This window comes from Clinocottus analis, unplaced genomic scaffold, assembly GCF_023055335.1.
Source record: "Clinocottus analis isolate CAN_PGR_092001 unplaced genomic scaffold, fCliAna1.0.p SCAF_9, whole genome shotgun sequence".
Classification (NCBI taxonomy): Eukaryota; Metazoa; Chordata; class Actinopteri; order Perciformes; family Cottidae; genus Clinocottus; species Clinocottus analis.
In genome coordinates this window covers 17848507-17874523 of record NW_027176251.1, presented here as the reverse complement: position 1 = coordinate 17874523, position 26017 = coordinate 17848507, and the positions used below count along the sequence as shown (strand labels likewise).

At 40.8% G+C, this 26017-nt stretch overlaps 3 protein-coding genes across 13 annotated transcripts; 1 reads left to right on the top strand and 2 right to left on the bottom strand.

The window, feature by feature from the left end:
- Positions 1 to 899: 899 nt before the first annotated feature.
- rnf144b (ring finger protein 144B) lies at positions 900 to 16809 on the bottom strand. Of its 2 annotated transcripts, none has more exons than XM_068569262.1 (8): positions 16347 to 16809; positions 14059 to 14289; positions 9514 to 9618; positions 8319 to 8379; positions 5172 to 5385; positions 3577 to 3706; positions 3305 to 3394; positions 900 to 1965 (listed from the first exon to the last, which is right to left on the bottom strand). In XM_068569262.1, exons 2-8 carry the CDS (start codon positions 14215 to 14217, stop codon positions 1795 to 1797), a joined length of 930 nt encoding a protein of 309 aa, XP_068425363.1. In that variant the 5' UTR covers positions 14218 to 14289; positions 16347 to 16809; the 3' UTR covers positions 900 to 1794. The 2 variants fall into 2 exon arrangements, with proteins under 2 accessions (XP_068425363.1, XP_068425362.1); XM_068569261.1 differs by lacking the exon at positions 16347 to 16809 and adding an exon at positions 15451 to 15610.
- si:dkey-29h14.10 (uncharacterized) lies at positions 15302 to 21664 on the top strand. 7 transcript variants are annotated; one of them, XM_068569266.1, is made up of 4 exons: positions 15302 to 15425; positions 18895 to 19070; positions 19514 to 19660; positions 19844 to 21664. In XM_068569266.1, the coding sequence occupies exons 2-4, from the start codon at positions 18902 to 18904 to the stop codon at positions 20050 to 20052; spliced, it is 525 nt and encodes a 174-aa protein (XP_068425367.1). In that variant the 5' UTR covers positions 15302 to 15425; positions 18895 to 18901; the 3' UTR covers positions 20053 to 21664. The 7 variants fall into 7 exon arrangements, with proteins under 7 accessions (XP_068425367.1, XP_068425364.1, XP_068425370.1 ...); XM_068569263.1 differs by having other exon boundaries at positions 15322 to 15425; positions 18892 to 19070; XM_068569269.1 differs by lacking the exon at positions 15302 to 15425 and adding an exon at positions 15673 to 15824.
- Positions 19971 to 24890, bottom strand: iqcg (IQ motif containing G). 4 transcript variants are annotated; one of them, XM_068569260.1, is made up of 10 exons: positions 24447 to 24577; positions 24213 to 24342; positions 23942 to 23976; positions 23725 to 23847; positions 23493 to 23577; positions 23201 to 23341; positions 22877 to 22951; positions 21946 to 22077; positions 21775 to 21864; positions 19971 to 21640 (listed from the first exon to the last, which is right to left on the bottom strand). In XM_068569260.1, the coding sequence occupies exons 2-10, from the start codon at positions 24339 to 24341 to the stop codon at positions 21515 to 21517; spliced, it is 936 nt and encodes a 311-aa protein (XP_068425361.1). In that variant the 5' UTR covers position 24342; positions 24447 to 24577; the 3' UTR covers positions 19971 to 21514. The 4 variants fall into 4 exon arrangements, with proteins under 4 accessions (XP_068425361.1, XP_068425358.1, XP_068425359.1 ...); XM_068569257.1 differs by lacking the exon at positions 24447 to 24577 and adding an exon at positions 24693 to 24838 and having other exon boundaries at positions 19972 to 21640; XM_068569258.1 differs by having other exon boundaries at positions 19972 to 21640; positions 24556 to 24691.
- Between the last annotated feature and the right edge of the window lie 1127 nt (positions 24891 to 26017).

Below are 26017 nucleotides of genomic sequence, written 5' to 3'. Positions count from 1 at the left end.
ATAATCCTGGAGGGCACTTTTTCCATGATTCCCTAACCCCTCTTCCCTTATCCATAACCTTTATCCCCCAACCCTCTACCCTCATCTACTACCCCTCGACCCTCATCACACATCCCTTGCCCCTCTTCCCTCCTCCCCTTTTTTCCTTCTCACCCCTCTCCAGTTCAAGAACCTAACGGTTTCAAATAAACCTTTCAACAACACCAGTTATGAGTTGCGTGGTCCTTGTTAGTGAAATGATGAGTGCACTAAACATAGTTCAGGAACTCCGCATGCGACACATTATCCGTCGCACCTAGCTACTTACACAAAATTAACCAGTCCACTACCTCCTTGACTCAAACTCATTCACTCACATACGAACAAAGGGGGAACTCTGACCTGCAGAGCTACCAAGAGACGGTCCACAGTTTCTAACTCTCCTGACGCCACCAGTGGTCGCACGCCTCAACCGACACGCCAAACCCGCATTTTTCTCCCCATGCCTAACACCGCATCCCTCCCTTCTCTTACCCCTCTTCTCTCTACCCCTCTTTACATTACATTACATGTCATTTAGCTGACGCGTTTATTCAAAGCGACTTACAATAAGTGCATTCAACCGTAAGTACGAAGTAGGAACAACAAGAATCAAGACAACAATTTCTCAAATAAAGTCAAACTACTAAGTGCTATCAGTAAGAGCCATCAAAGTGCTGCCTAACTGCTGCTGTCATTGTCTTTATTCAAGGTATAACTTACCCCTCATCCACCACCCCTCGACCCTCATCCTACATCCCTCACCCTCGACCCTCATCCCCTTTTTTCCTTCTCACCCCTCTCCAGTTCAAGAAACCTAACAGTTCTGAATAAACCTTTTAACAACACCAGTTACGTGGTGAGTGAAACACTATACTCTCTTATGCACGTTCAATACAGTGTGTTTATTTCAATTACAATGGCGCTTTTATAAAATATCTGATGCAGAAACATCAACATAAATGTAATGATAACAGGATACCATACACACCTAAAACATAAATACACATTAACACACTTTAAAAAAGTACACTACCTTTTAGAAGCCTTTGGTCTGGAACGTATGCCAGGTGGAAACAACAAACAATTGCAGAAGAAAAGTTCTCTGCGCACCATTGGAGCCCTATCATGTTTCATATATCTGTGGCACGTGTGCAACATGACACCGTTTGCTTTCTCCTATTATCAAATAATGTTTTGCATTGTTTTAAGGGATCCACAACCCTATCCATTTTCGTAATGCTAACATTTTTGCATAAGATAAAGATAGAATGGAAGGCAAAACAAATACAACCAGGCACCAGGCACTGTAGAGTGAGGCACTTGAGCACCTAACACTTCTGGTTTGGCATCATGACATTTGGCACATGGGGGTGGCATTGCACTTTGAACTGTGTGTGTTTAGAGATAGAGATAACAGAAGCCCTGTCCTGTCCATCTTAAAACAACCGGGTGAGTTACATTCATTCTCCTCATATTTTCACTTCCACTGTATGAAGTAAATACTCTTGTAAATCAAAAGGGATTTTTGAACAGCGCTCGTGCGGTGCAGGTCCTTATTGAGCGAGGTGCAGCTCCTTCTTGAGCTCAACGATAGTTCTGATAGACTGGAAGCCACTGGTGTGGCTTCCAGTCTGTCGAGTCATGAAAACTCAAGTCATGGTTTCCTTGGGCTTCTCTAGATTGCACAACAATTGCACAACAATCTAGAGAAGAGATCAGCTAGATCAGCGGGGTTGATCCTGGCTTGGGCTGGGCTGATGAGAAGGGGAGCTGCTAAGACGTGGAGGAGTCTGGCTGGTCCTTCTTTGTCATCTTGATCTTCTTCGTCTTCTTCTTCCCGCTGCAGGGCTTGCAGACGCAACACAGGATGCATGGCGAGGCCAGCAAGAGGAGCGGAGACGTCACCAGCACGATGATACTGACCCCAACCAGGATACCCACCACCTGAAGGACAACACAGCAACATCCTTAAGCTGCGCTGATCAATATTTATGTCAACAAAGGATCGAGTAATTTTGGGTGATTACAGTCTCCAACTTTAAAAGCAGCTATAGAGCCAACTATATTTCAAATGTGGACAAAAACACAACAAATAAAACACGATTTCATCGTTTTTGAGAAAACAGGCACTTAAGTATATAATACTGTAATGTTTTATGTTATTGGGAGGCGTCTGTAATCATTTTTTAACCATTCAAACTAAAGTAGAGCTGCTTAGACTCATTATAGGGTATTACTATTCATTTGACAATTACATTCTTTTATTTGACACCCCCGTCCTCATGCTTTTTTGTACATTTGGTCAAAGGATGTGTTTTATTATTCGGACTATGCTCCTTAGACTATCCTCCTAAACTTCAAGTTAAGGAAATCTTACATAATACACAGTGATTCCTTCAACAATAGTGTATTTCTAGTATTATGGCCACAGTATGGAGCCCTTTTCTCCTTCAACATGAAAATGCCCTTGTGTACAAAGACATTGTTTTCTGATGTGGACCTGCACAAAGCACTGAACTAAACCCAATTCAACACTTATGGGATGAACTGGAATGCCGCCTGTTCCAGCTCCATTTCAGCGTATTTAAGCTGTGGTGTGGGTTTCCACATACTTTTGTAAATGCAAACAAGCGATAGCAAATTCATAGGTCATATCATTTCAAATAGAAACACATGTAATACAAATGCTGTACACAGTGAAAATGCACTTTTCCCACAGCAGTGTATCCAGGCAGCTAAGAAGGAATTTAGGACAAGCAGATTGTAAAATATATTCAATCTAATAAACCAGTGGTGGGTCGTCAGGGCTTTCTTAGCCTTCACTGCAGGCCTAAACAGAATCACAAAGTTATAGATATTTTATAATGTAATTGTTTTTCACAAAATAAACTACATGTATTCTAATTAGTTTTCCCTATCAGCTTATTTTCTCATGACACAGATCCTGTGTTCCACTGTTGCTCTGCCATATTTTAACTTTTGTTTACATATTCCATTAAGTCAGTGCCAAAAAAGTGCCAGCGTGGAAGCTTTACTGTCCTTCAACGTCCTCAGCAGAGACAGTGACTCATTGATTTGACAGCAAAACAGTGCAGCTTGAATGGAGTCCAAAATCTTTACGTCCAATCGTAGAGTGATGGCACAGTTTTACTAAATCAAACCCCTGCACGCAATAATTGACCACAAGCGGAGGATTGGCTACACAGGCTAATCCATTCAGACAATGACAGCATCATTACAAGCCTAAAATGAATACTGTCTGCTGTCTGATGAGTGACCTCACCTGCGTTCTGTTCCACATAACCGATGCCCTGGAGTGTCCCAGCTTGTTTCTGCATGGACCCCTATCATAATGCCTCAGGAAGATATCCCCCTGCAATAACAAAAACACATACGAGAAGGTGAGAAATCTGCCATCCAGCAATCATCAAGAACATTTGAATACAAACTAATGATAGAAGCAGAAGTTGAGAGATTTTGAGCTTAGCTGTGAAAAGCATGTGACGAGGTCATATAGATACTTTTCATCCAGTGTATGCAACAGGGGAGACTTACATCCAGATTCTGTAGACAGTACCAGCAGAAGGTGTGTTTGCAGCTCTTGCACAGCATCTGTGCACAGCCCTGGTTCCTTTCGATGTAGATACCACACATAGGGCACTGCTTGATGGGCATGTCAGAGTCGCTGTTGGTGCACACAGGCATGCAGTAAACTGGGGCATGGTGGAGTTTCAGCAGAGTAAAGTGTCAGCTCACTTTATTATTTTTAGATTCAAAGGCATGAGGGAAGTATTTTGTGCGTACAATACGCTGAAAAATCCCAAAGTTGTGTTTGTGGGTTTTAACAACCTGAGTAGTTTATATTCTATTATTTAAACAAATGGCACGAAGCTAATTCTGACCAAAACACTGATCCTTTGATTGAAGGAAGACCTGCTCTATTACTGAGCCACAGTTGAAAAAAGAGCAACATTAGCAGTCATTTCAACCATTACGAATTACAAACATAACATTAACTATCCTTTTAGCGCTGCTTTGGTTTCCACCACCTGAGGATGGCGCATCTCTGCTAATTGCTAACTTTGTCTGTTTTCCATTTTGTGCAGATGTGCAGCTGCCTGTTGAGGCTGGAAAACATGATTGAATTAAAACAGAACATATGGTGGCCGTTAAACCAAAAGAATCAGCTCTTAGATGCTAAAAAAAAAACTTTTTAGATATCTAGGGAACTGCGGTCAGGTGATACTCCATGGTTCTTGACAATACCAGTGACTTCTTTGACATTATACATTTCCTCCCTTTTAAAATAAAAACATTGAGCAAAGCAGGTTTTTATTTTAGGGGAAAAGAGGGATCATGGATATGCTATCAAGTCAGTCAGTGGGAGATTATGTCATTTTTGCAACAAAAATGATGTGTGTGATGATAAATAACCTTTTTATATGTAGTCTACAGTCTGCTGATGGATTAAGAAAAAAAACAATATGATTATCAAGCTGCTATAAAATTACTTAAATTCAAAGGCAAAATGAGAAAATCTTGAAAATGATATATTTTTTTGTTGACTTTTTATATTGTTCTAAACAATATACCTTGTAATTACCAATTACCTGGTAATAAACCTGCAGGTTGAGGCAAATTTACACCATGCTCTTAAATTTAATCTTAAAGTTGATTTCCCTTCATTCCCCTCTTTCCTGCACACTGCAGACACCACTAGTTCACTGCAGTGCACGGGCTTCTTCTGTAGAGTGAACTGTGTGGCTCAGTGCCCACTCTCCTCCCTTTAGCACAGTGACAATGGAGTTCCAATATAAATCAGTGATTCCCCAATGGCATTCGTCAGTATGGCAGACACAGCTCAGCGGCATGCTGTACAACAGGGACTACACAGAGGACACTGCTGAGAAATACTAATAGCATACTGGATTATTGTTTATTGTATAATCAGCTCAAGGCCTCTGCTGAGAGATGAGGAACTACACATCACTTTATAATTCAGTAATTCAATATCCTACCACAAAAACTGTCATGTTTTTTTAGTATATTTGATGGGAGGATGGGATTTGAATAGGATGAAATACAATTATACTGCTTTTAGCATTGTATAATTTTCAAAGTCCAACTGACCATACGGCTTGCTCACTGACCGTCTTTCACGAGAGGGCGAAGGCGCCATCATGGGCTGGCGCTCCGGGCAGGTGTGGCTGTCCTGCCAGGGCCCTCTGCACCGGGAGCAGAAGATGGTGTGACAGGTCAGGCATGGCACGGCATTGGGCTGCCCCTCAGTACTCAGCTTCACAGTGCACATTGCCTGGCATTCAAGCACCGGGCACCAGGTTTTACTGGGGTCCAACTTTACTCCTGCAGAAAGCAAAAACGGGATGCGGTTGTACATTTCTGAAGCAGATATCAAGCAGATATCGATGCTAAAAAACAAACAAACACATGTTTTGCTATACTCTAAATCTCTAAAGTAATGGCATGCTGGCAATAATATCAGTACTTTCAGTACAGACAGTCATACTATTGATCTAGAAGAAACATAATTAGCGCGAAAAGAAGAAGTTCTCCCTCAACTGAAATAAATTAAAAACAGAAAAACCAAATCAGTTCTCGACAAAAAGTCAAAGAATCCTACCAAAGTTATTACAATTTTTTCCGAGGGGGACATTACACTATTACACTACACTATTGCAATATGTCCAATACCAAAAAAAGATATTTAACTCTGGCAATCCCTGGTTTTCATGGCCAAAAACATCTAATACATTCATTGTGGCCATTTCTAATGGGTTATCTATGAAGGCAAACAACTCCCTAAGCAGCTTACGGGGACTGAAGGAATGCTTCCAAGTAATAAATCTGCCATGTTTTGCAACCATAACAAAAAACTTTTTTTTTTGGTCTGATTCCCTCATACCTTCATTGAGAATCCTTACACAAAGGTAAGGGTACTGGGTACTGCTGCAAAACACTTTACTGTACAGTACTTTGCCCTTCTTGATATTTCCAAAATTATGAGGCTCATGATTTATGGCCAGATGAAACAACATTGTGCTACTGGAAAAAACACAATATAGCAAACCTCCGTTTGCAATTTGTAAATGTCAACAGAAACCGATTTCAACTGTTTTTTTTTTCTCCTTCCTGTACCCAGGCCTCCAGTGCAAGACAGAGATATACACAATTCACAATAATTTCCACAACAAATGGAACAAACAGCAACATATAGGTTATACAATTAATAAGCACTGAAACAATCATTGCTTCAGATTGAAAATAATGGACCTCTTGCAGAATTTGCTATTGAATTCCCTGGCTGCTGGTAATGTTTGGTTTCACTGAAGATATTAAAGCCACAGTGTCAATAACCTCCGGGGTAAAACTGGACCAGAAGAGACGAAGGAGCATACGTTAACACTCTGCGGTGGTGCTTTGCGGTGGTGCTGAGATACCTAGATATCTATAATGGAAAGGTAATGAAAAACCAGCAAAGTGGAATCTGAAATAGCCTAATGCTGTCACCGGTCATCAGCATGCTTTTAGTTTGGTTTGGTTACTTCATTGGTACCTCAGGGTACCTCAGGGTACCAATGAAAAACAGTAGAAAAACAGTAGAAAAACAAGGCATCCATCTTGACATACATTACCACACACACAGACCACCAGACAAACATGATAAAAGTACCCAGAGCTCCAGATCAGTGCACCGTGGTACAACATTTTCCATCTGGAGGGGAGAAGCTGAAACTCCCTATGCAAAGGGTGGGTATCATCTTTTAAAATGGAGCCGGCTATGCGTTCGAGCTGTCTGGTGTACAGGGACTCTGGACTGAGTTGTGTCTCACCAATCAGCCTGCTGAACCATTTCACAATCTGATGCAGAGAAATTCTGCTCTTTAAAGAAAGGTTTCCAAACCACGATGCCAGGGAAAAAGATAAAATTGATTCAATAAAAGCATGATAAAATAAGGTCATCATCATTTTCTTAATGTAGAAGTAGGACAGTTTCCTTAAACAAAACAAACGCTAGTGCCCCTTCTTACACACAGCTTCACAGTTTGCTTCAAAATTCAATTTGGAGTCGATAGTTGTCCCAAGATATTTATAGGATTGTACACTCCACAGTCTGACCCTTAATGGATATGGCTTTGTGTGTGGGCATGTCTTCTAAAATCAATGATTATAAATTTGGTTTTTGATATGTTTAACTAGAGCTATGACTCCTCACACCACTTCACAAAGTCGTGAATGACAGGACCGTGGCTGGTCTCATTGTCCTGGAGTCGACTGACAATAACAGAATCATCTGCATACTTTAAAATGGTCCTATTATCATATCTACTCTGACACATATTTGTGTAAACTATGAATAAAAGGGGCAACAGCACACATCCTTGTGGGGAGCCAGTTGAGGAGCACACTTGGTCTGACAGAATTCTATTTACCCTCACTCTTTGTGTCCTATGAGTTAAAAAGTCAAGAATCCAACCCACAAGATTGTGACTGAAGTTAAATTGTTCTAAAAGCCTATTAGTTAAAATATGAGGTTGGATTGTGTTAAAAGCAGAGGAGAAATCAACAAATAAAAGTCTAATATAAGATTCATTTCCCTCCAGATGTTAAAAAATTAAATTAAACAAAGGGACTTTGGCATCCTCTACTACTCTATGTGGCCTATAAGCAAACTGCAGCGGATCAAGTTGCTTGCTCAGTTTTCCTGAAAATTTCTAACTTTACCAGTTTTTCAAAGGTTTTCATTAAAATTGATGTAAGTGCAGCTGGTCTATAATCATTTAGGCTTTTTGGGAAATTGGATTTGGGAATAGGGACTACTACAGCATCCTTCCAGACCGTGCGTACATGCTGTGCCTCCATGATGGCCAGCTGAACATTTTTATTAAACATTTTGTGGAATACAGGACTTAGTTCTTTTGTACACATTTTAAGTAAACAACCACAGATGTTGTCTGGTCCACAACTCTTATTAATTTTCATTGAACGGAAAGCTTTTTCCACATCCTCTTGGTTTATGTCAAAGTGCTGATTGTCTCCTAGTTTGTGAGTCAATTCCTGAATTTCATTACTAGAATCAAAGGTATCAAAACGAATAAAAAAACAATTGAGGACATTGGCCAACTCAGAATCTGAATGGAAGCCATCCAGAGTGATACAGCTGTTCTTTGGCTTCCCAAGGTCTGCTATGGTTTTTATGCTGGACCAAGCCGAGCCAAGGTTATTTGCAGCCATCTTCTTCTCTAGTTCTTTTTTGTAATTAATACAACAATACCTACCACGCTCGAACTTCAGACGTTGGTACAGCTCCACCTGGTTGTCTGGGGCCAAACTAGCTATCTGCAATCACACAGCACAAAGAGGAGACGTTTTGTAGTCCCTCTTGAGACTTTGAATAAATCGTGTGCATGAGGAATATTTTTCAAACCCTAATGGAAGTATGCAAGTACATGATTGAGATTAAAATTAGGCTGTTTTGTGTGATTGCAGAGAAGATCATCCAGGATCAACAGGTCACCTTGCGACTTCAATTTTTTTTCTTCATTATTCTTAAAATACTTCAGTAGTAAGAGAATAGCCATCGAGAGAGGAAAAAAAGGTTGATGCAACATTACCTAAATGGAAAAAAGCTGCAACACAACAATTCTACTGCCATTCTTATGTCATAGTCAAAGCTGCATGTTGGCATCTGCATCTTATCAGCAAGACAGATGTTGCAAAATTTCACAAATAGTTGTTCAAACCAACAATATCTGACAGTACCATATGCTAATTGGCCAGATAAAAAGACTAAAATTAAGAAGAGTTTCCCCCAGTATTACTGGTTATATGTTTAGCAGCTGCTGCTAATTTTGGGGATACAAATTCAACAATCAAACCATTAATAATCAGATCAATGAGCTCTAGTTAAAGAGTTTTTTTTTTAAATTATCATAAATGATTCTATCATATCATTCAGTTGTAGTAAAACAAGAAAAACAGTACAAATGAGGAACAGAGTAGCAGAATTCCCATTTGCTAGTGAATCAGTAGTTTAAGCTTCTCCTCTGACATGTTTAATGACTAGTTGGTATCTCCGATGTGTGACAGCTCATTAAGTTTCACTTTCTGTCTAACTGCTTGCATTGTCTCATTCTCTGCTCCTCAAACTGGAAAAAGAATTCCCTCAGAAATGTCATTAAGGCTTCGGCCACTGCATTTTCACAACACTTAATCTTAGTAATCCAGCCCACACAATTTTAAAAACATGAAGGGGAAAATCCAAGTTTATATTTCTTGAGAAGTTTGCTTGCAGCATTCTGGACTAAAACATGTAAGCAAATTTAATTAGAAATAAATAAAATGTATCTTCCCCAAATACATTTGCATAAAACAGGTTTTTGTTGTTTAGGGCATGTTTCTGTGTATTTTATGACCTCTAAATACTTTTTTGTGTGTTTTGTTTAACTGTTCTTGGGCCTAAGCAGGACATACCTCAGAGTCCAGTAGCACTCCGGTATTTTGGCAGGCCATATCTGGGCAGGTGATGGGTGCCCCCCCACCCTCCATGATGGCCAGCTGAACATACTGCTCCAAACACTGGAGAGGGAGAAAACACGGTAGAATTATGGCACCTTTTCATGACAAATAATAATAATAATTTCAACTTATATAGCACTTTTCAAGATTCACAAAGACACTTTACATTATGGACAAGAGACAATGACAAACGGAACAGAACAAAAATGGGAAGACAAAGCAAACAAAACAAACAAACAGAACATTTTAGGTAACAAAGAAAGAAAGGAAAGCAAACTGAAGAGGCTGCGTGGGGCATAGCGGAGGGTAGGTGCAGAGGTTTACCAGGTGAAAGCGAGTTGGATGAGGTGTGTTTGAGGGCTTGCTTGAATGATGGTAGGGTCTGACGGATGGGGATGGGGAGGGCGTTGCAGAGGAAGGGTGCAGCAGCTGAGAAGGCCCTGTCGCCCCAGGTCCAGCGCTTGGTCCTGATGATTTTGAGAGTGATTGAACCGGCGGACCTGAGACAACGGGTTGGGCCGTGGAGGGGCGGGTGGAGGTCAGCAAGGTAGGGAGGGGCCAGGTTGTTTAGGGATTTGTAAGTGATGAGTAGTAGTTTGAAGTCTATACTGTAGTTGACCGGAAGCCAGTGGAGGTAGTGTAGGACAGGGGTGATATGATCGTAGCGTGAGCTGTCAGGTGGCAGAGTTTTGGACATATTGAAGTTTATTGAGGATTTTGGTGGGTGAGCTGTAGAGGATGCTGTTGTAGTAGTCGAGGCTAGATGTTATGAGGGCGTAGATGAGAATTTCGGTGGTGGCAGAGGGCAGGGAGGGTTAGAGGCGTGCAATGTTTCTGAGGTGAAAGAAAGCAGTTTTGGTGATGTGGTTGGTGTGGGGGAGGACACTATGCGGTATTTTGTGAATAATCGCATTGGACATTTTTAAACATGATATATAATTCGGCTTTGAGGATCTAACGAGCAATCTTTATTAGTTTATTATTTATACACAGTAAAGTTTGACTAAGGAAAAGGTTAAGATTCGTAATTTAAGATTATTATTTTATTTTGACAGCGGTGTCTTTTTACTTTTGCAATTGTTTGCAATTATATTTGTATCTATATCAATATATAAGTATATATATATATAAAATACATGAAAAAAATTAAATATTAATTCTTGTTATTACGTTATCATCATTATTATATTATTATTAATATGGTATTACATATTAATAAAATAATATATTACATATACATATATATATATATCTATTACGTATATATATACATATATATGTATATATATATATATATATATATATATATATATATATATATATATATATATTACATATACATAAATAATAATAAAATCCCCCATTGTTCTAACCTTATATCATTGATTAACCCTTTTAATACGGAACATGTCGCTGGCGACAGAAAGTAACATATAAACTGGATGCAAAACTATTTGACCGTAACTCCTTGAATATTTGGAATCGACGTAATTCCAACGGATTCTGAACGCTAAAATGCAAAGCTTTCCAATGCCATGCGGCACTTTCCGTAGCGTTTAAGTCGGCTGATTCCTGAAAAACCAACCACAGACTTGATGCTTAAACAACTAACTTTTCGCCTGAATACATCCTAAAATGACATTTTGGGACTCAACAACTGTAGTATTCAGAGAATGTTAACTTCCAGTCGTGAGTTTTCTCATCAAGTACAGAGAAGATTGCACATTGAGAAGCAGCTGCTGTAGACATCTTAACGCTGATTGGCCAAGATTTGACTCATCACATCAAAGATGTTCTATTTATGAAGATGACAACATAACCTTTTCTCTGCGTCTCACAGTCCAATCTCAGAAACGCTGGCGCGGTCGCGCAGCTCCAAAAAGGAGGACAAATACGAGTCCGGCTTGATGCTGCGCCGGATGCCGGACAGGGCATTGAAAATCCGGACTGTCCGGCCTAAATCCGGACGTCTGGTCACCCTAGTTGGGGAAGTGTTAAGATTATAAGAATATATTGAGGCCTTAAACAGACCAAAATGAGTACCACGCAGAAGTACAAAATACCTCTTAGGTCATTTAAGGCCAAAAGGACAGTTCAACTGAAAGTCTCAGTTTCCTTCGTTAGCTCCAGATAAGAGGAACAGAATGCTCTCGTTAGCTCACCACATGCTTATCAACACCTGATAGATTACTTGCTTTCCCAGGGGTTTTCGGTGCAATCCCTTGCTTTTTCACTGACGCCTTTGTCTTTTGGCCCTGAAGCTAGCTTTAGTTTGCAACACTGAAGACACACATCTCGAGTACTGACCTCCCTTGCACACACACACACACATACTGATAAGGAGGAGATCGGGACGGGAGCCATGTGGGTAGGACTACTCAGTGCTCCAATCAACGGGCTAGCAAGCGTAGGCCATGCGCCACTCCGACGTGTAGTCTTGACCAATCACAATTCTCTTAAAGACATACAAATATTGTAACTTCTCCTCGAGAAGTAGTCTCTATTCTCTTCTACACCCAGTAGTTGAGAAATTGACTCGTGTACACGTATTAGTTTGCTTTGCAGTATCTTTGTAGAATAAATACCTGTATTCAACTTTATTGTGACGTCCAGCCTCTTCCTCCTGAGACTAATGTAATCTGGAATCTATTCACATTCAACAGAAGTGATAGTTGAGGCCGGGTCATCAGTAGCCACCGGCTAACGAGACCAGGACAGTTGGGAGGCTGTCCAGACAGGAGTGTCCCGGGGGGGAGCCGGCTAGCTTGTCAGCAGCCGCCGGCTAGCTTGTCAGCAGCCGCCGGCTAGCTTGTCAGCAGCCGCCGGCTAGCTTGTCTGCAGCCGCCGGCTAGCTTGTCAGCAGCCGCCGGCTAGCTTGTCAGCAGCCGCCGGCTAGCTTGTCAGCAGCCGCCGGCTAGCGGGAGACAGCTTGCTAGAAAGCTAGATGTCCGTAGCAAACAGAAAATAATGGCTGTTTACGGGGACTAAAACTGAACAACAAGAACTAAAGTATGTACACTGTGGAAATGGCAGAAAAATCAAAACAAAAACTGCGTCTGGCGGAGTGGCATTAAATTCGCCAGCGTCCCCATACTGCACACCAAGAGGGGAGCATAAAGTGGTGGTGAAATCTAAAATGCAAAGAAAGCAGAGGTATATTGAGCTTTTATACAAACATGTCAAACAAACATAAATGTAGGTGTGTTATTAAGACCCATTTGTACGTGCAAACTTGTGCATGTCATGTGCTTTTCTCATAAAGTGTGATGTACAATCACCCCGTAGAGATTATTCCCGCAGCCCACGCACCGCGGAGGGGGCCTCGCAGGGGGCCTCGCAAGGGTTTGAGGTGATATTGGACTACTGAAATAAAAATAAATGTTTAAATATTTCTTTAACTAAAATGTGCATCAAATCCTGTCATGTCGCTGTCAAGCCTCTTCCCTGCAGATGGCTACTCGTGATTCATAGAGCCCCGCCCTCGCTCAACTATCAACAAATAAAAAATGTTTAAAAAGAAGTCACAGAGAAAAATAGATCGATTATTTCTGTGTGGATGTATTAATTTCCTTTCACTGCCACCGATGCTGACCGGTCTTTGTGGCGAGAAGTTTAGCAAACAACAAAACGTTTAATGTTAAAAGACTCTTGCAGAACAAACACTCAGCTCTGATGAACAGTATCATTTTCATCAGAGATCATCAGAGATTTTGCGGGGGGGCCTCATGTTTTCCCATTACGGTGCTGTGTACAGTTCATCCAAGTACTGAGCTGGAATAGTATTTAACAACACAAAAACACAAGCAATAGTCTGTATTCAGGTGGATAAAATAAAGTTCAACTGATAAGCGAGGTTTACAGTATCCATTTTCCTCCCTCGTCTCCAGTGACACTGTGTGTGTGTGTGTGGGTGCGTGTGTGTGTTTCTTTGCTACCGCAGACAAAAATTACTTGCCACTGTATAGCAAACTCTCTCTGCATCAGAGCATAACACCAACATCTCAGTTTTGATATGTCAGGCAGGCACGTATAAGACTGGAACAGTGTGGCAGCAGACATCTGGATTTGTCTTAGTATCGACACAGATCTGTATTCTAACTATAACACAAGACTGAAAAAAATGTTTGTGAGATCCAGTGAGTTGCCAACAGCTTTAATAAATCACAAGATTTTCTAAGGACACGACCAAAAAAAAGTGAATATGAGAGAAAACCAAGCCCTGTGTTGAAACCCCTTTATTTCTCTAAAGCTGCAACGTGCCAGCATGGCATTACATGATCTATTTCAAGGTTATTAAAACAGGAAGCAGCACTGGAAGAAAAAAAATTGCCCAAAGCGATGCCTGGTGTAGAATCACTTTTTGTGTGAAATCCCAAAAGTAAGAAGCACGAATGATATGATGGGTAAAGGAACAACACGTATTTGATCAAAATACAGCCTTGAGGCATCCCTGCTCCGTCTCTAGGAACAAAAGTACCGACTGTGTTTGCCTTTTCTTACCGCTGTGCAGAAGACACAGTCGCAGCCCTGCAGCTCCCTGGTGGCTGCGGACAGCTGCTCGCTCAGGCACAGCTTGCAGTAGGCCTTGGGCCCCGGTTGGGGGGTCTTGGCGCTGGCCTCGGGGGTCCCGAGTGTTGAACCCCGGTTCCTGCTGGTCATGGTAGGGCTAAGCAAATAGGATGGGGGGTCTGATCTTAGCCCTTCTGATGCTGTCGGTGAGCAGCCATGTTCCTGAAAGCGAATAAACAAAAAAACAGCACTGATCTATTTGTCTCTTCAGTGTATACCCTCTTCTTCCTCTTTGCCACACAGTTCACGCAACAGTGAACCTGTTATCTCTTCTTTGTAACTCTTGCGCTACCCGCGATGACCTCACTTTTCTATGAGGCTTTGCGTTGTCACCGTCTTGTTACCTGAGAAACAAATTAGTCACTGTTAAAAGCACGAGGCAAAACATAATTATGTGTAATTACTGCAGTCTTATTGATTACTCATCGTGTCATTTTTACAGCCTAAGTCCAAGGTCTATGTTTACTGTTACAGTGACATTGACTGGCTTCTCATTCATCCTGACAGGAAGAATTGATTGCCAATCGTTTATAGAAACATGCTAAATACACTCAATCTTTTCGATTACACCATTAAGCGTAGATGTATAGGTGACTCCCGCCTTTTGTCCCTAAGACATTATGCACTAATCATGTGCATGCAAGATGTTTAAATGAATACAGAATGTTCTTTCAAACTTATAAAAAGGCTGCATAGCGACTGTCATTTGCTGCCATTCTAGATCTGCATTTTATCAACAAGATTGGTGTGGCAAAGGTCTGCAGGTACTTGTTGCTTAAACCAACATTATCTTACAGTAAATAATGCCAATTGGCTAAATTCCAAAATGTTAAGACCAGCAAGCTTGAAAAAAAATCTTTGTCTTTCTTTTTCTTTTTAAAGATCAACAGACAAGTTTAATTCTGTTGTTTCCATTTGTCAGTGATTAAACAGGCACAAGCATTCACTTGTATGATACGTTACTCTCGTCCATCAGACATTATGATAAGGACAGAGGTTGGTGGGTAATAAAGGCATAATCTGGTGTTAAAGAGAACCATACCACCAAAAATCGTGAGAAATAATCATCCAATAATCTGGGATTTGTGATTTAATCCCGTAGATAACAGTAGTTGAAACGGAAAAGGGGTCACACAGGAAACGGTGGTGTTAAAAAACAACAGCCTGAGCGGCTGTTGAAATCACACATTATCCAACACGCAGAGCTCTCTATTTCATCAAGGCTGGTGAAGTTGGCAGAAAAACGTTGGGACAGCTCAATCAATACAACCGCCACCACCAGTGTCCCACATTTCTCAGTGAGTGCTCCTATCTTGTGCATACCGATCGGCGGGTGGCTGATATGTGGAGTTTGCGTGAAGCGGGCGGCGCACGCGGGTATTTCTGCTCAGTCACGGCGAATAGTCCTGCGCTGCTTCAAGGTAGACGAGCTGAGCCAGCTACAGTCCTCCCACTGTCAGCTTGTACTTGGGTACCATGGAGACGACAGGTCTCTATGCAGCTGCGTGGAAACCAGTTTGTGTTTATCAACAGTGTGACTTCAAAGTTTAGAGGGATTTGGGTGTCCATTTGTCAATAACTGAGTTTGGTGGAAGTGTTGTTTATACCTTGGAAAAAACAGACGAATCGGATTCCGGATTAGTATCGGCCTTTCAACAAACCCATCGGAAACGCTCCGTGATTAACACCGGATCAAGGTCTAGATTGCATTTTGATTCCCCACCAATGGTGGTGGGGCATCATTGTTGACACCGAGAGGATGAACCCCCAGTGAAAAGATGCTGCTGCTTCTCACACAGGCCGCCACTGTGTTTAAGAAAGAGAGAGAGAGAGAGAGAGAGAGAGAGAGAGAGAGAGAGAGAGAGAGAGAGAGAGAGAGAGAGAGAGAGAGAGAGAGAGAGAGAGAGAGTCGGGACTGCGTGCCTCGGGTAGGGAGTGTGTGGCGGAATATATTTGCTTCCCGTGCATATTGTGTACTCTGAGGTTAGTGTTGTTTATGACAAAAGTAACCGTGCCACATATGTCACAGTAAAATCCAACCGACCACATCGGACACATCTGCATCTCCCTCTCAAAGTTGCATTCTCGCACGGGTCAAAATTCTGACGCATTCGCGGTGTAATATTTCCTCAGGTGTAAGCGTTTTCGGTTTTAGACTGTGATGCAGACAAAGTAAGCCAGTATGAGCAGAGGAGAAGGAGGAAGAGGAGGAGACCTACCTTCGCTTTAGGATCGCTAGCTGTAGGAGCTGCCCGAGTCCAGATCCACAGCCGCAGTGCTCTTACTGTGGCACGGCCACATGTGGTAACACAGTTTGCTGCTAACCTTCTCCTGTCACCGCCGAATTCTGCCGCCCGGTTACCGATTTTTTTTCTCTCTCTCTCTCTCTCTCTCTCTCTCTCTCTCTCTCTCTCTCTCTCTCCACACACACACACACACACACACACACACACACACACACACACACACACACACACACACACACACACACACACACACACACACACACACACACACAGACACACCGGGCTTAATGAAAAACTAAAAACATGTTTAAGCTCCTTGCTCGCTCCTATCTGTTTTGCGTGTGTGTGTGCCTGCTCCTGCGTTTTGTTTCCATCCAGGAAGCTGTGCCTGCTCTGAGCTCCTCTCGTGACTGCGCCTGCTGGTTATTCTCGTAGTGTATTTGCGATGCTTTCAGGTGCAGTGGGAAAATATATAAATCGCACCAGAAACTGTAGTAAAGTTACTCGTGATCAAACCAGTCAAATTCATAACTAAACATCAAATACATCAATGAAAAAAAAGTTCGATCAGATTAGTAAAATGCCAAATGATTGAATGTTAAAGGAGAAGTATACAGCTTTTACTTGTGCTTTAAATTATGTATTTCACAATTGTATGTATGTTGTTTTCCGCTATACTTAGGCTTCTCTGATAACAGATAAACCTACATTTTGTCTTATCTTTACAACATTGTTGTGTTGGCACCCACGTTCAGATCTGCTAAATTCACAACTTATTCCTGTAACTGCTTCCTCAACAGCATTTTTGTTTGCACACTTCTGGTGTAGAATTTAATTGTTAATCCAATCATATAAGATTTATTAAAAGGGTTACATTCCTTCTTGGTTACAGCAGTGGATATAAGAGGTAATATAAAATGTCGTCAACATATTTCATGGATACAATTTCTGTTTAACAATAATATAAACTCATAAAATTACAAAATGTCATGCTGATGATGTAACTTTTAGAAACTGCATGAATACTATAATTCTAACACTTGGCCACTTTTGATTGAACAGCCCAAAAGATTTTGCAAGAGTGGGAGGATGACATGCAACAAAGGTTGTTACATAATACAATTCCTCATTTATGTGCTCATTTATTGTTTCTATTTTCCGGTTTTCTTTATTGATCTCAGATTTCTTTTCGTTCCAATACATAGCATATTGTAAGTTGATTTCATTATATGCTTCATTTGAAAGGCACATTTTCATCTTTGGCTTTTTGTATTTGACGAAGATAGTTAAGTCATTTTATTCCCCACCATATTGTTAACAGTTGCTTAATTTTTACCATGTCATATTTCCTAAAAAGTATTTGGCTTTTTAAAGATGTCATTATTATTCTAAAGTGGGCTTTGTGGACAGTTGAATTACAAACTCGCCCTGCTTGATGTTTTGGGGCAAAACCGGAATCTGCCATCTTATGTCATATACTACAGTATCAATCTTGTTCTGCTGCGTTCCCAACTTCCTCAACGTTGCTCGACTTGTAGTTAACGTTTGTGACCTATACAAGGGACATTGAAGGCACCAGCAGCACAGCGCGAGAAACTATTGGGAGGACCCAAGTATTGCTATTTTGTCAGTTCCTAACAAATTGTAGCGGCACAAAAACTATTGTTTCTCGCGCATAACTTAATAAAGTGTATATTTTAAAGTGTAAAGTGTCTAAAAGAAATAGCTCACGACACTTTGCGTGCCACTCGGATTTCTCAATCCACACACGCTGTCAGTACTTGACCCTGCATCGAGCACTACGGAAACCCCAAAGTAAAGTGCGCATGCGTGCGGGCTTTTCCGAAGATTTTTTTAATATCAGTTGTTGTTAGTCGCCGAAAAGATTATACTGTAACTGGTCTACAACACGAATAGTGGGCGACAAGAATTAAGGACAACAATTTTACAAAAGTGAAAGAAAGCCGTTCAAGGTGAGATTTTATTATTTATTTTCTACCGAAATGACCATGTTTATGTTCCCCCCTTTGTTACCCGCAGTATATGACATCTGCATTTCTAGTGGAAAAGAAGTTTCATTTTCAAAGAGATGTCATTTGAACATCTTAATGTATTATTAGATGTATAATAGACAACTTCCTAGAACGTGATGCGACTCGCGGCGACTTTTTTATTCCTCGCTCTCGTATAGTCCCCAAAATACGTACAGCGAGCAGGTGGAATGAACTAATCGCGGAAGAAGGCAGCGCGCAACAAAAGTGGAGACACGTTTAATTTTTTTCTAAAATAACTTTGTTTTCTGATTTAAAAAAACATAAGTTTGACTCCAGCAGTGGACCGTCTACCATTTGCGTATATTGTTTGGTTGCAGTCCGGAGAAGAAAATAAAAACATTGCCCAGCAGCCTGAGTTTCAGAGGCAAGAGGCTAGAAAAACATAGCAGGTGGGCCAGCGGTGGGAGCTATTGTTTGCGTGGAGCTAAGTGGGGGATTTCTCTCACTTCTTCTCTCTGATCTAGAAGAATCTAGATGACGAGTTGCAAATCATCCAACATGCAGCGCGTTATCCAGGTGGCGCAGAGGGTGGCGCAGAAGACCTGTATCAGAGCCTGCCAGCTGTTCTGCTGCCCCATAGATGCTCTGCTGTGTGAGAAGGTCACATGTTCTCATCAAACTACAGATAATAAAACTACACAAGGTAACCTCTTCATGGTTTTTTTTATTTATTTAGGTTGTTTTTTTTACATTCATTACATCTATTTGTTTAATCTTTTGTTGGTATTATTATTTTTCTCACGATTGAAGTTAAAATACTTTTGACTTATTCTTATTTTTTTACACTAACCTTTTAGCACAGCTTTAGGTGCATGCCACATAGCATGTGACAAATAGACCTTGGAATTCCTGAAACATGCAGGTCCTTTTGCTGTCAAGTTATTCAGACACTACTTAAATAAACCCAAACAATTTACTTGCTTTGACTCTCATGCAAAGCAAGCTTTTTCAATGTTATTCAGGAACCATGTTGAACTTTGGTGGTGACGCGTTTCTGCTGTTACATCACTCTGGAATAACAACTTCCTGTTCTCACGTTCTCTTCCCTTTCCTCCCTTTCTCTTCGCCTCCCACTCGTAAAAACAGTGGCCCTCCAGAATCCGGCGTCAACCATTTTGATTTTAAACATCAGCAACTCCACCTTGATCGACTGCGTCATCGGGAACGACTCCTACCCATCTGCTGTGGCCGAGAGTCAGCCTCTAATGCGCGAATCAGAGCTCCAATTGCAAGGTTGGCCAAACCTCTTTTAATAGTCTTGTTATTATTATTTAATTATCTTGGAATCAAACTCACTTTGAGCTTATATTTATACAATGTTATTTGTCTTATTTGCACATTCTTACAAATCACAGCAACCCGACTGCACTCATGAGACGGAAAACCAATAAATTTGTTCATGTTTCCAAACTCAAGGAAGGTACAGCTGCAGCTGTGGACAGCAAGGTGCAGCAAATACTTCTACTACTGCAGCTCCTCCTCCTCTCTGTCCTCCCCTTCCACCAGCCGAGTGTCCAAGAGTCAACATTCACAACTCCCATCTCAACTGTGTTATCATTGGAGACAATAACTACATGCAGGCTGAGCAGACCCACTCGACTGAGACAGAGGCGCTGCAAGTGTGAAGCTCTGGCCCCACGAAGAGGACGCGCACACACACACACACACTCCAGCAACACTGTCACATTTGGTAGTCATAACTCAAACTCTGATTGAGTTTTCCGTCTCCAGATAACTTATTTTTTTGTTCTCTGCTCTGCTTTGACTCAGTTATGTTATTGTTATGGGTGTGGAAACCACTGGCTATCCAAAATATATTTGGCTTTGCTACTCCTGTGGTATAACGTTTTTTGGGCCACATCTGACAATCATTTAAATTCGTATTTATTAATAATGTGTAGATGGTTTCTTGTTAACTGATTAAAAAAGTGTCGGAATAGTAAAAAAAAAAAAAAGAAATGCAATCAATCACACAAAACCTAACAATATTCTGCTGAATATTATTTACAAAAATCATGTATATTCTAAAAAAGAAAAACCCACCAATTTATTCACATTGTTTGTGTATAACGAATGAGTAATCGTTTAAGCTGTAGTTTTCACACTGTGACTGACACCAAGTACACCATTTTTTCTTTTCCTCCGGCCTTGAACTCAAAACTGGACCATGACAGTTGTGAGTTTGAAAACAACCGTTTTCCATCACAGCTCTCCGAGTGTTGTGAGAGCTTCAGCACACACAAGCAAAAAATAACATTCCCTCCAGTGACTTCCTGTTTTGCAACGCCAGGTCTTCTGCTCCTCAGTTGTGTGCACATAAAGCTGTGAGAATTCTGAGCACATTCATTCTTACATGGATGTGACTTTTTCTCTATGATCTCCATGATAAGCTGACTGCTGTCATATGTTAAGAGAGAGTGTTATGTGGATTTTTTTTGATCTGCTTGTGACTTATGAAATTGTCTGACGGTATTCAAGTATTGTGAATCTGATGGAAATCCTTATCATGGTATGATACAGGAATTAACATGTGTTTAAATGTATGGCCCATGGTCATTAACAGTAGACTACTTAGTAGTATTGTTTGCTAGAAGTCATTTTAATTTCTTGTATTCATAAATATAGTACAAAAATAGTACATCAAATATTTAATAAGAGGACTTTGAATCAAGGTGCTTATATTGTGTCTGCTGAAATGGTTATATACAATTGGACGCCATTTACTACTTATCTTGTTTTCCTGAAATATTTTATAAGATATGTTTTTTTTTTTTTTGTTGTTGTTCGCCAGAAGTCATTTTGATTCCTTGCATTCATAAAATATAGTACAAAAATAGTACATCAAATTTGGAATAAGAGGACTTTGAATCAAGGTGCTTATATTGTGTCTGCTGAAATGGTTATATACAATTGGACGCCATTTACTACTTTTGTTTTCCTGAAATATTTTATAAGATACGTTTTTATTTTATTTTTTTATTATCTTGTTTGAATTGCCCAAAAACATGTTTCATACAATAAATTAATTGTATTATGTCTCAAAGGATTGTTGGAGGAAACTCAGTTCATATTCTTCTTTACTGCCTTTTATTTCTTCTTTCCTCCCTTCGTCTTCTTTCCTTCCTTCTTTTTCTTCTTGCCTTTCTTGCCATCTGCTTTTTTAAAACTGCCGAGGCCCCGGCGGACCATGTTGCCTTTCCACCAAGCCTGCAGCTGCCAAGTCAAAAGGTCACACAGACCAGGGTCAGAATTAGGGACCCTAATCATCGGGATATTGCAGTACATTACATAACAAAAGCAACTAATCTGATAGGGCATGCCAGCAACTTCTGATAGGGTGTTGTTACCTTGGTGGCAGCTATGGACTCAACTTGCTGTCGACGCAGCCTCTTCTGCTCCTCCCGCTCCTCAATCACCACCTGCTCCATCTCCCTAAACTGAACACAACTCAGCAACTCATTAATGTTCAACTAATAATAAAGGTGGTGCATCACAATCAAACCTAGGGAGACGCTCACCTTTCTCTTCATCTCTGACAGCTTGTCCAAAGTCACTGTTCTCCTGCAGCACACACTGTTGAGCTGTTGCTCCTTCTCTTGCAGCATCTGCTCTGTGCGCTGCTGCCACTGCAGCAGCTGCTGCTTCAACTCCTGAAAGTTTTAATGACGACACCACATGCAATAGCTCAGGTGCTGGTGCAAAACACAATCAATCAACTTGACCTCTCGTGCATCGGTTCCAAAGTTTTCTCTTTTTTTGTATTAATATTATTTTTCATGTTCCCTAAGTGAAATCTATCAACCAACCATTTATTTTCAAAATGTGAACCCCTTAAATGCCAGTTTGTGGTTCATTTCTGGCGTTATTATGAAGAAAGGTGTTCAACACGGAGTCCGTCCTTCATTAAACTGATTGCTTTGAGACAAATTAACGGTACTAGATTTGTGCTGGTGCATTAATTACTGTCAGTAATAAATATCTATGAGGTCATTGCTATGAATTGACCTCTTCAGTTTGTTGGAAGATAGGATACCTTTTAAGTTTACAAATATGGGTAAAAAGGAAGTACTTTTACTTTTATTTTTGACTCAAGGCCAAACTTTCACATTTTTAGCAGTTTGACATGCAGGCCCTGGTGTGCAACAGGTTAAGATCAGTCTCAGGTGCAGTGACTTCTAGTTACATTGAGGGGATTTTCTAAAGGACACAGCAATTGCGTAAAACGCATGCCGAGAACACAACATTTGCATTTAGATGCAAATGTTGTGTTCTCAGCATGGAGTATACAGACAGGTGCAATATAAACCACAGCTTCTGAGAACACAGTTTTTCCATTAAGGTGTTTAAACCTTGAACCGCAGATCAGCTAATGAGCCTCCAAAAGCAGCAATGAGACACAAATATTAATAACATTAGTCTGTTGTTAATAGGGTTAATTGCAGTACCAACCTCGTGATGACTTTGAAGGAATTTCACGGACCTTTCATGAACCTTCTTCTCCTCCATCAGTTGGATCTGCAGCAGCTGAGAGAGAAGGCAAGGACATGATTTGAACAACATTTAACTCTTGAGTCTGTGTAAATTTTGAAGAAATGTAGGGAGACAGTTCAACATGCTGAGAGAAGTATGTGTTTCCCGCTGTTGGGCCAAAAGGGCAGAGAGAGCACGGTGGAGGTCATGTCTGCACTCTGATGGAGGATCAATTTGAAAAGATCTCTGTCTTAGGGGCTTGGCTACTAATTGGGTGGGACTAACCAAGTCTGTTCGACCCACCTCCCGCTGCTCCTCCAGCTGCCTCTCAACCTGACTGGTGTCCCTCAGCACCTGCAGAACCCTGCCTTTCTCCTCGTTGGCCATCCTTGTTGACTGAGCGTTCAGTTGAAAATTCAGGTCTTTGGCCAGAACAGACATGTTCTGGGTTCAGTAGTAATGTAGGTATTAGACACATTTACACACAATTAGACACAATTGGTATTTACTAGTTTTATTTTAATCAAATGAACAGATTCTCTAACCTCTAAGAGCAATTCACAAAGACCGTTATGGTTTTTGAATGTAATCTTACCTCCAGTGTCTCTTTTTTTTGAAAGAGCTCCGTTTTCTGAATCTGTAGAGTTTGATTTCTTTGCTCCAGCTTCGTCTTTGCCTCTCTGGGTTAGAGAGACGCTTATATTACTTTCCACCCTTTCTTTCACAACACTAATTCCTCTCAGAAATTCCACCACGCCATGTCTACAAACACTCGTACTAAAGATTAAGATGAGTAATACCATGGCTTCCAAACAGATGCACCCAACCTTCTTATGTTCTCAGCATTCTTCCTCTGCTCCACTTCCTCCAACATCTGCAGCAGAGAACTGATGCTCTGCGTTTCCTCCAGATCCGAATACAGCTTGAACACCTGCTGTGAGGCCCACTGACTGCCGAGAGAGACACACACAGACAGAAAGTGAGTCAGAAAAAGAATACAAAGATTAGCAACATGATGTTTTCTGGCTGTTTGTCTGTACCCACCAGTCACTCCTCAACTTCATCAATCTGGCTTTCTCCTAAACAAACAAACACACACACACACACACACACACACACACACACACACACACACACACACACACACACACACACACACAGCTGTTTTAGTCATTACATTTAACCAGTAAGATCACAAAGTGGAGAATAACCAAGCCTGAAAAACATCCACATTAATCATGGTCTAAACAAAAAACCTGGCAGGTGTTTGACAGATGTTGTGAACACAAACAGTGGACCAACATAGTGAAGTCACCTGTTCCGCGGCAGGGCCTCGCTTCTTGTCAATCTGCACTGCCAGGGTAAGTTCCAGTACGTCCAGTTGGTCTGAACAGTCCTCCAGTACAGCTACCTGTCTCAAACTTTGAATCCGGGATAAAGACATCCTCCGGAGAAACAGATACATTGTTAAATAGCATTTGACGAATGAGTTTCACAAAGACATGCATGGTTAATGATGAGCAAGGTAAATTAGCTAAAATGGATAAACCTTTTTCTTTATCAGAAAAATAGTTAGTGAAATGTGATGTTTTCAGTAGTTCATTAATATGCTACATCTTCTCAGATACGATAGAATACAAAATTCAAAAGGCACGCACTCGCTTATCGGTGGAAGTGCACCTTTTGAACAAAGACAATGGTGTCTGATGAAGCTAACTGTTCTGATCCGCTTCCTCAACGGTTCACTGTCGCATTACGTTAGCTAACTTTCATGGGAGGAAAAGATCATATTTACTGTAGCAGTCACTCAGCGTTACTTTAGTTCTTTCTGAATAGTCTCTCTGGTTGAATAATACGTTATCATTCAAAGCAAACTACTTTAACAGTTTACGCGTAACACACTTTTCTTTACAGCGTTCAAGTGAGCAGTCATCCGTAGCACCTTGGTGAGCCGCAGCTTGAAATGTAATGCACCTTTATTGACGGTGTTACGGTACGGTGGCTTGTACAGCCCAAAAAGCACGAAGACATATATTTAGCAATGATTTGTCCAATTTGATATACCAAGTTAAAAACAAAATTATTTTGGACATTATATGAAATAACATGATAATAACATATAAAGTTACACTTCATATGTTTCACTTAGCAACAACCATGAATATGTTTTTCAGAGTGGTAAATGTCAGATTTTTAGAATCAAATATTATCTCACTTTGATGTTGAACATTGTTTGTACTGTTTTTTTTTAATTGAGAAAAGGTTCAAACTTTATAATATTACCAAATCATAATCTTGAATCTGTAATAAAAACATGTTCTTGGTTAGCTAAGAAATATATCGTCTTGGATTCTTGTTCATGAGGACTCCTGCTATGACCGTGTCTATTTTCATGATATTTTACTGTACAGTTTAGACAAAGTCAAAAGCAAAGTCAGCTCAAATGAAATGATGATATTCACAATTTCCCAATATTTTAACTGTTATAAAAACAGATCCTTTATATTAAACTTTCACTGGATTGCAGAAGGTGGAGGTGTAGTAAGGACCTCAGTCCAAGACTACGCTGACCGGGATCCCATGCAGACAAAATAAGTTCTGCTGTCTCTTTAGCAGAAGGGAGTTTGAACAAACAAATCAAAGTGGCGAGCTTGCTAAAGCTGTCAACCACTGTCAGGATGGCGGTGTGGCACTCAGATAGAGGTAACCCCGTGACAAAATCTAGGAGATGTGGGACCACGGACGACGAGGCACGGGAAAGGGACTCTAAGAGGCCCTCTCCATGCCTGGTGAGAAGGCTTGTGTTGATTCGGGCATTCCTTATTAGCGAGGCCCACCAGAAGTGCTGCTAAAGAGCGCCCTGCGTCTTTTGGATGCCGGGTGCCAGGTAAGTTTGGAGGAGTTGGCCCACAGGAGGAACCTCAGTCTCCGGTTGTGACAATCTGGATCAGGCCCTCACAGACACGCCTGGAGGGACATCAGGAGCCTTTTCAGAATCAGGTGGGGGAAATTGGTACATTTCAGAGAATGAAACTAAATAAGAATATTACGAAAATGAGAAAGACGTATATGTTTAAATATAGCACCAAACACATAATTTGATCAGGTATTGCTTTATAG

What these genes read in the sequence shown, in the direction of transcription:
- rnf144b (XM_068569262.1), bottom strand. Translation starts at nt 14,217, where the DNA reads ATGACCAGCAGGAACCGGGGTTCAACACTCGGGACCCCCGAGGCCAGC. An exon ending in GAGTGCTACTGGACTCTGAG is followed by an intron (nt 8,380 to 9,513) that starts GTATGTCCTGCT and finishes GTGTGATTGCAG; the next exon opens with ATAGCTAGTTTGGCCCCAGA. An exon ending in ACGTCTGAAGTTCGAGCGTG is followed by an intron (nt 5,386 to 8,318) that starts GTAGGTATTGTT and finishes TGCTTTCTGCAG; the next exon opens with GAGTAAAGTTGGACCCCAGT.
- si:dkey-29h14.10 (XM_068569266.1), top strand. Translation starts at nt 18,902, where the DNA reads ATGACGAGTTGCAAATCATCCAACATGCAGCGCGTTATCCAGGTGGCG. An exon ending in AGATAATAAAACTACACAAG is followed by an intron (nt 19,071 to 19,513) that starts GTAACCTCTTCA and finishes TCGTAAAAACAG; the next exon opens with TGGCCCTCCAGAATCCGGCG. An exon ending in ATCAGAGCTCCAATTGCAAG is followed by an intron (nt 19,661 to 19,843) that starts GTTGGCCAAACC and finishes TCCAAACTCAAG; the next exon opens with GAAGGTACAGCTGCAGCTGT.
- iqcg (XM_068569256.1), bottom strand. Translation starts at nt 24,341, where the DNA reads ATGTCTTTATCCCGGATTCAAAGTTTGAGACAGGTAGCTGTACTGGAG. An exon ending in ATGAAGTTGAGGAGTGACTG is followed by an intron (nt 23,848 to 23,941) that starts GTGGGTACAGAC and finishes CTCTCTCGGCAG; the next exon opens with TCAGTGGGCCTCACAGCAGG. An exon ending in AGCTGGAGGAGCAGCGGGAG is followed by an intron (nt 22,952 to 23,200) that starts GTGGGTCGAACA and finishes CTTCTCTCTCAG; the next exon opens with CTGCTGCAGATCCAACTGAT.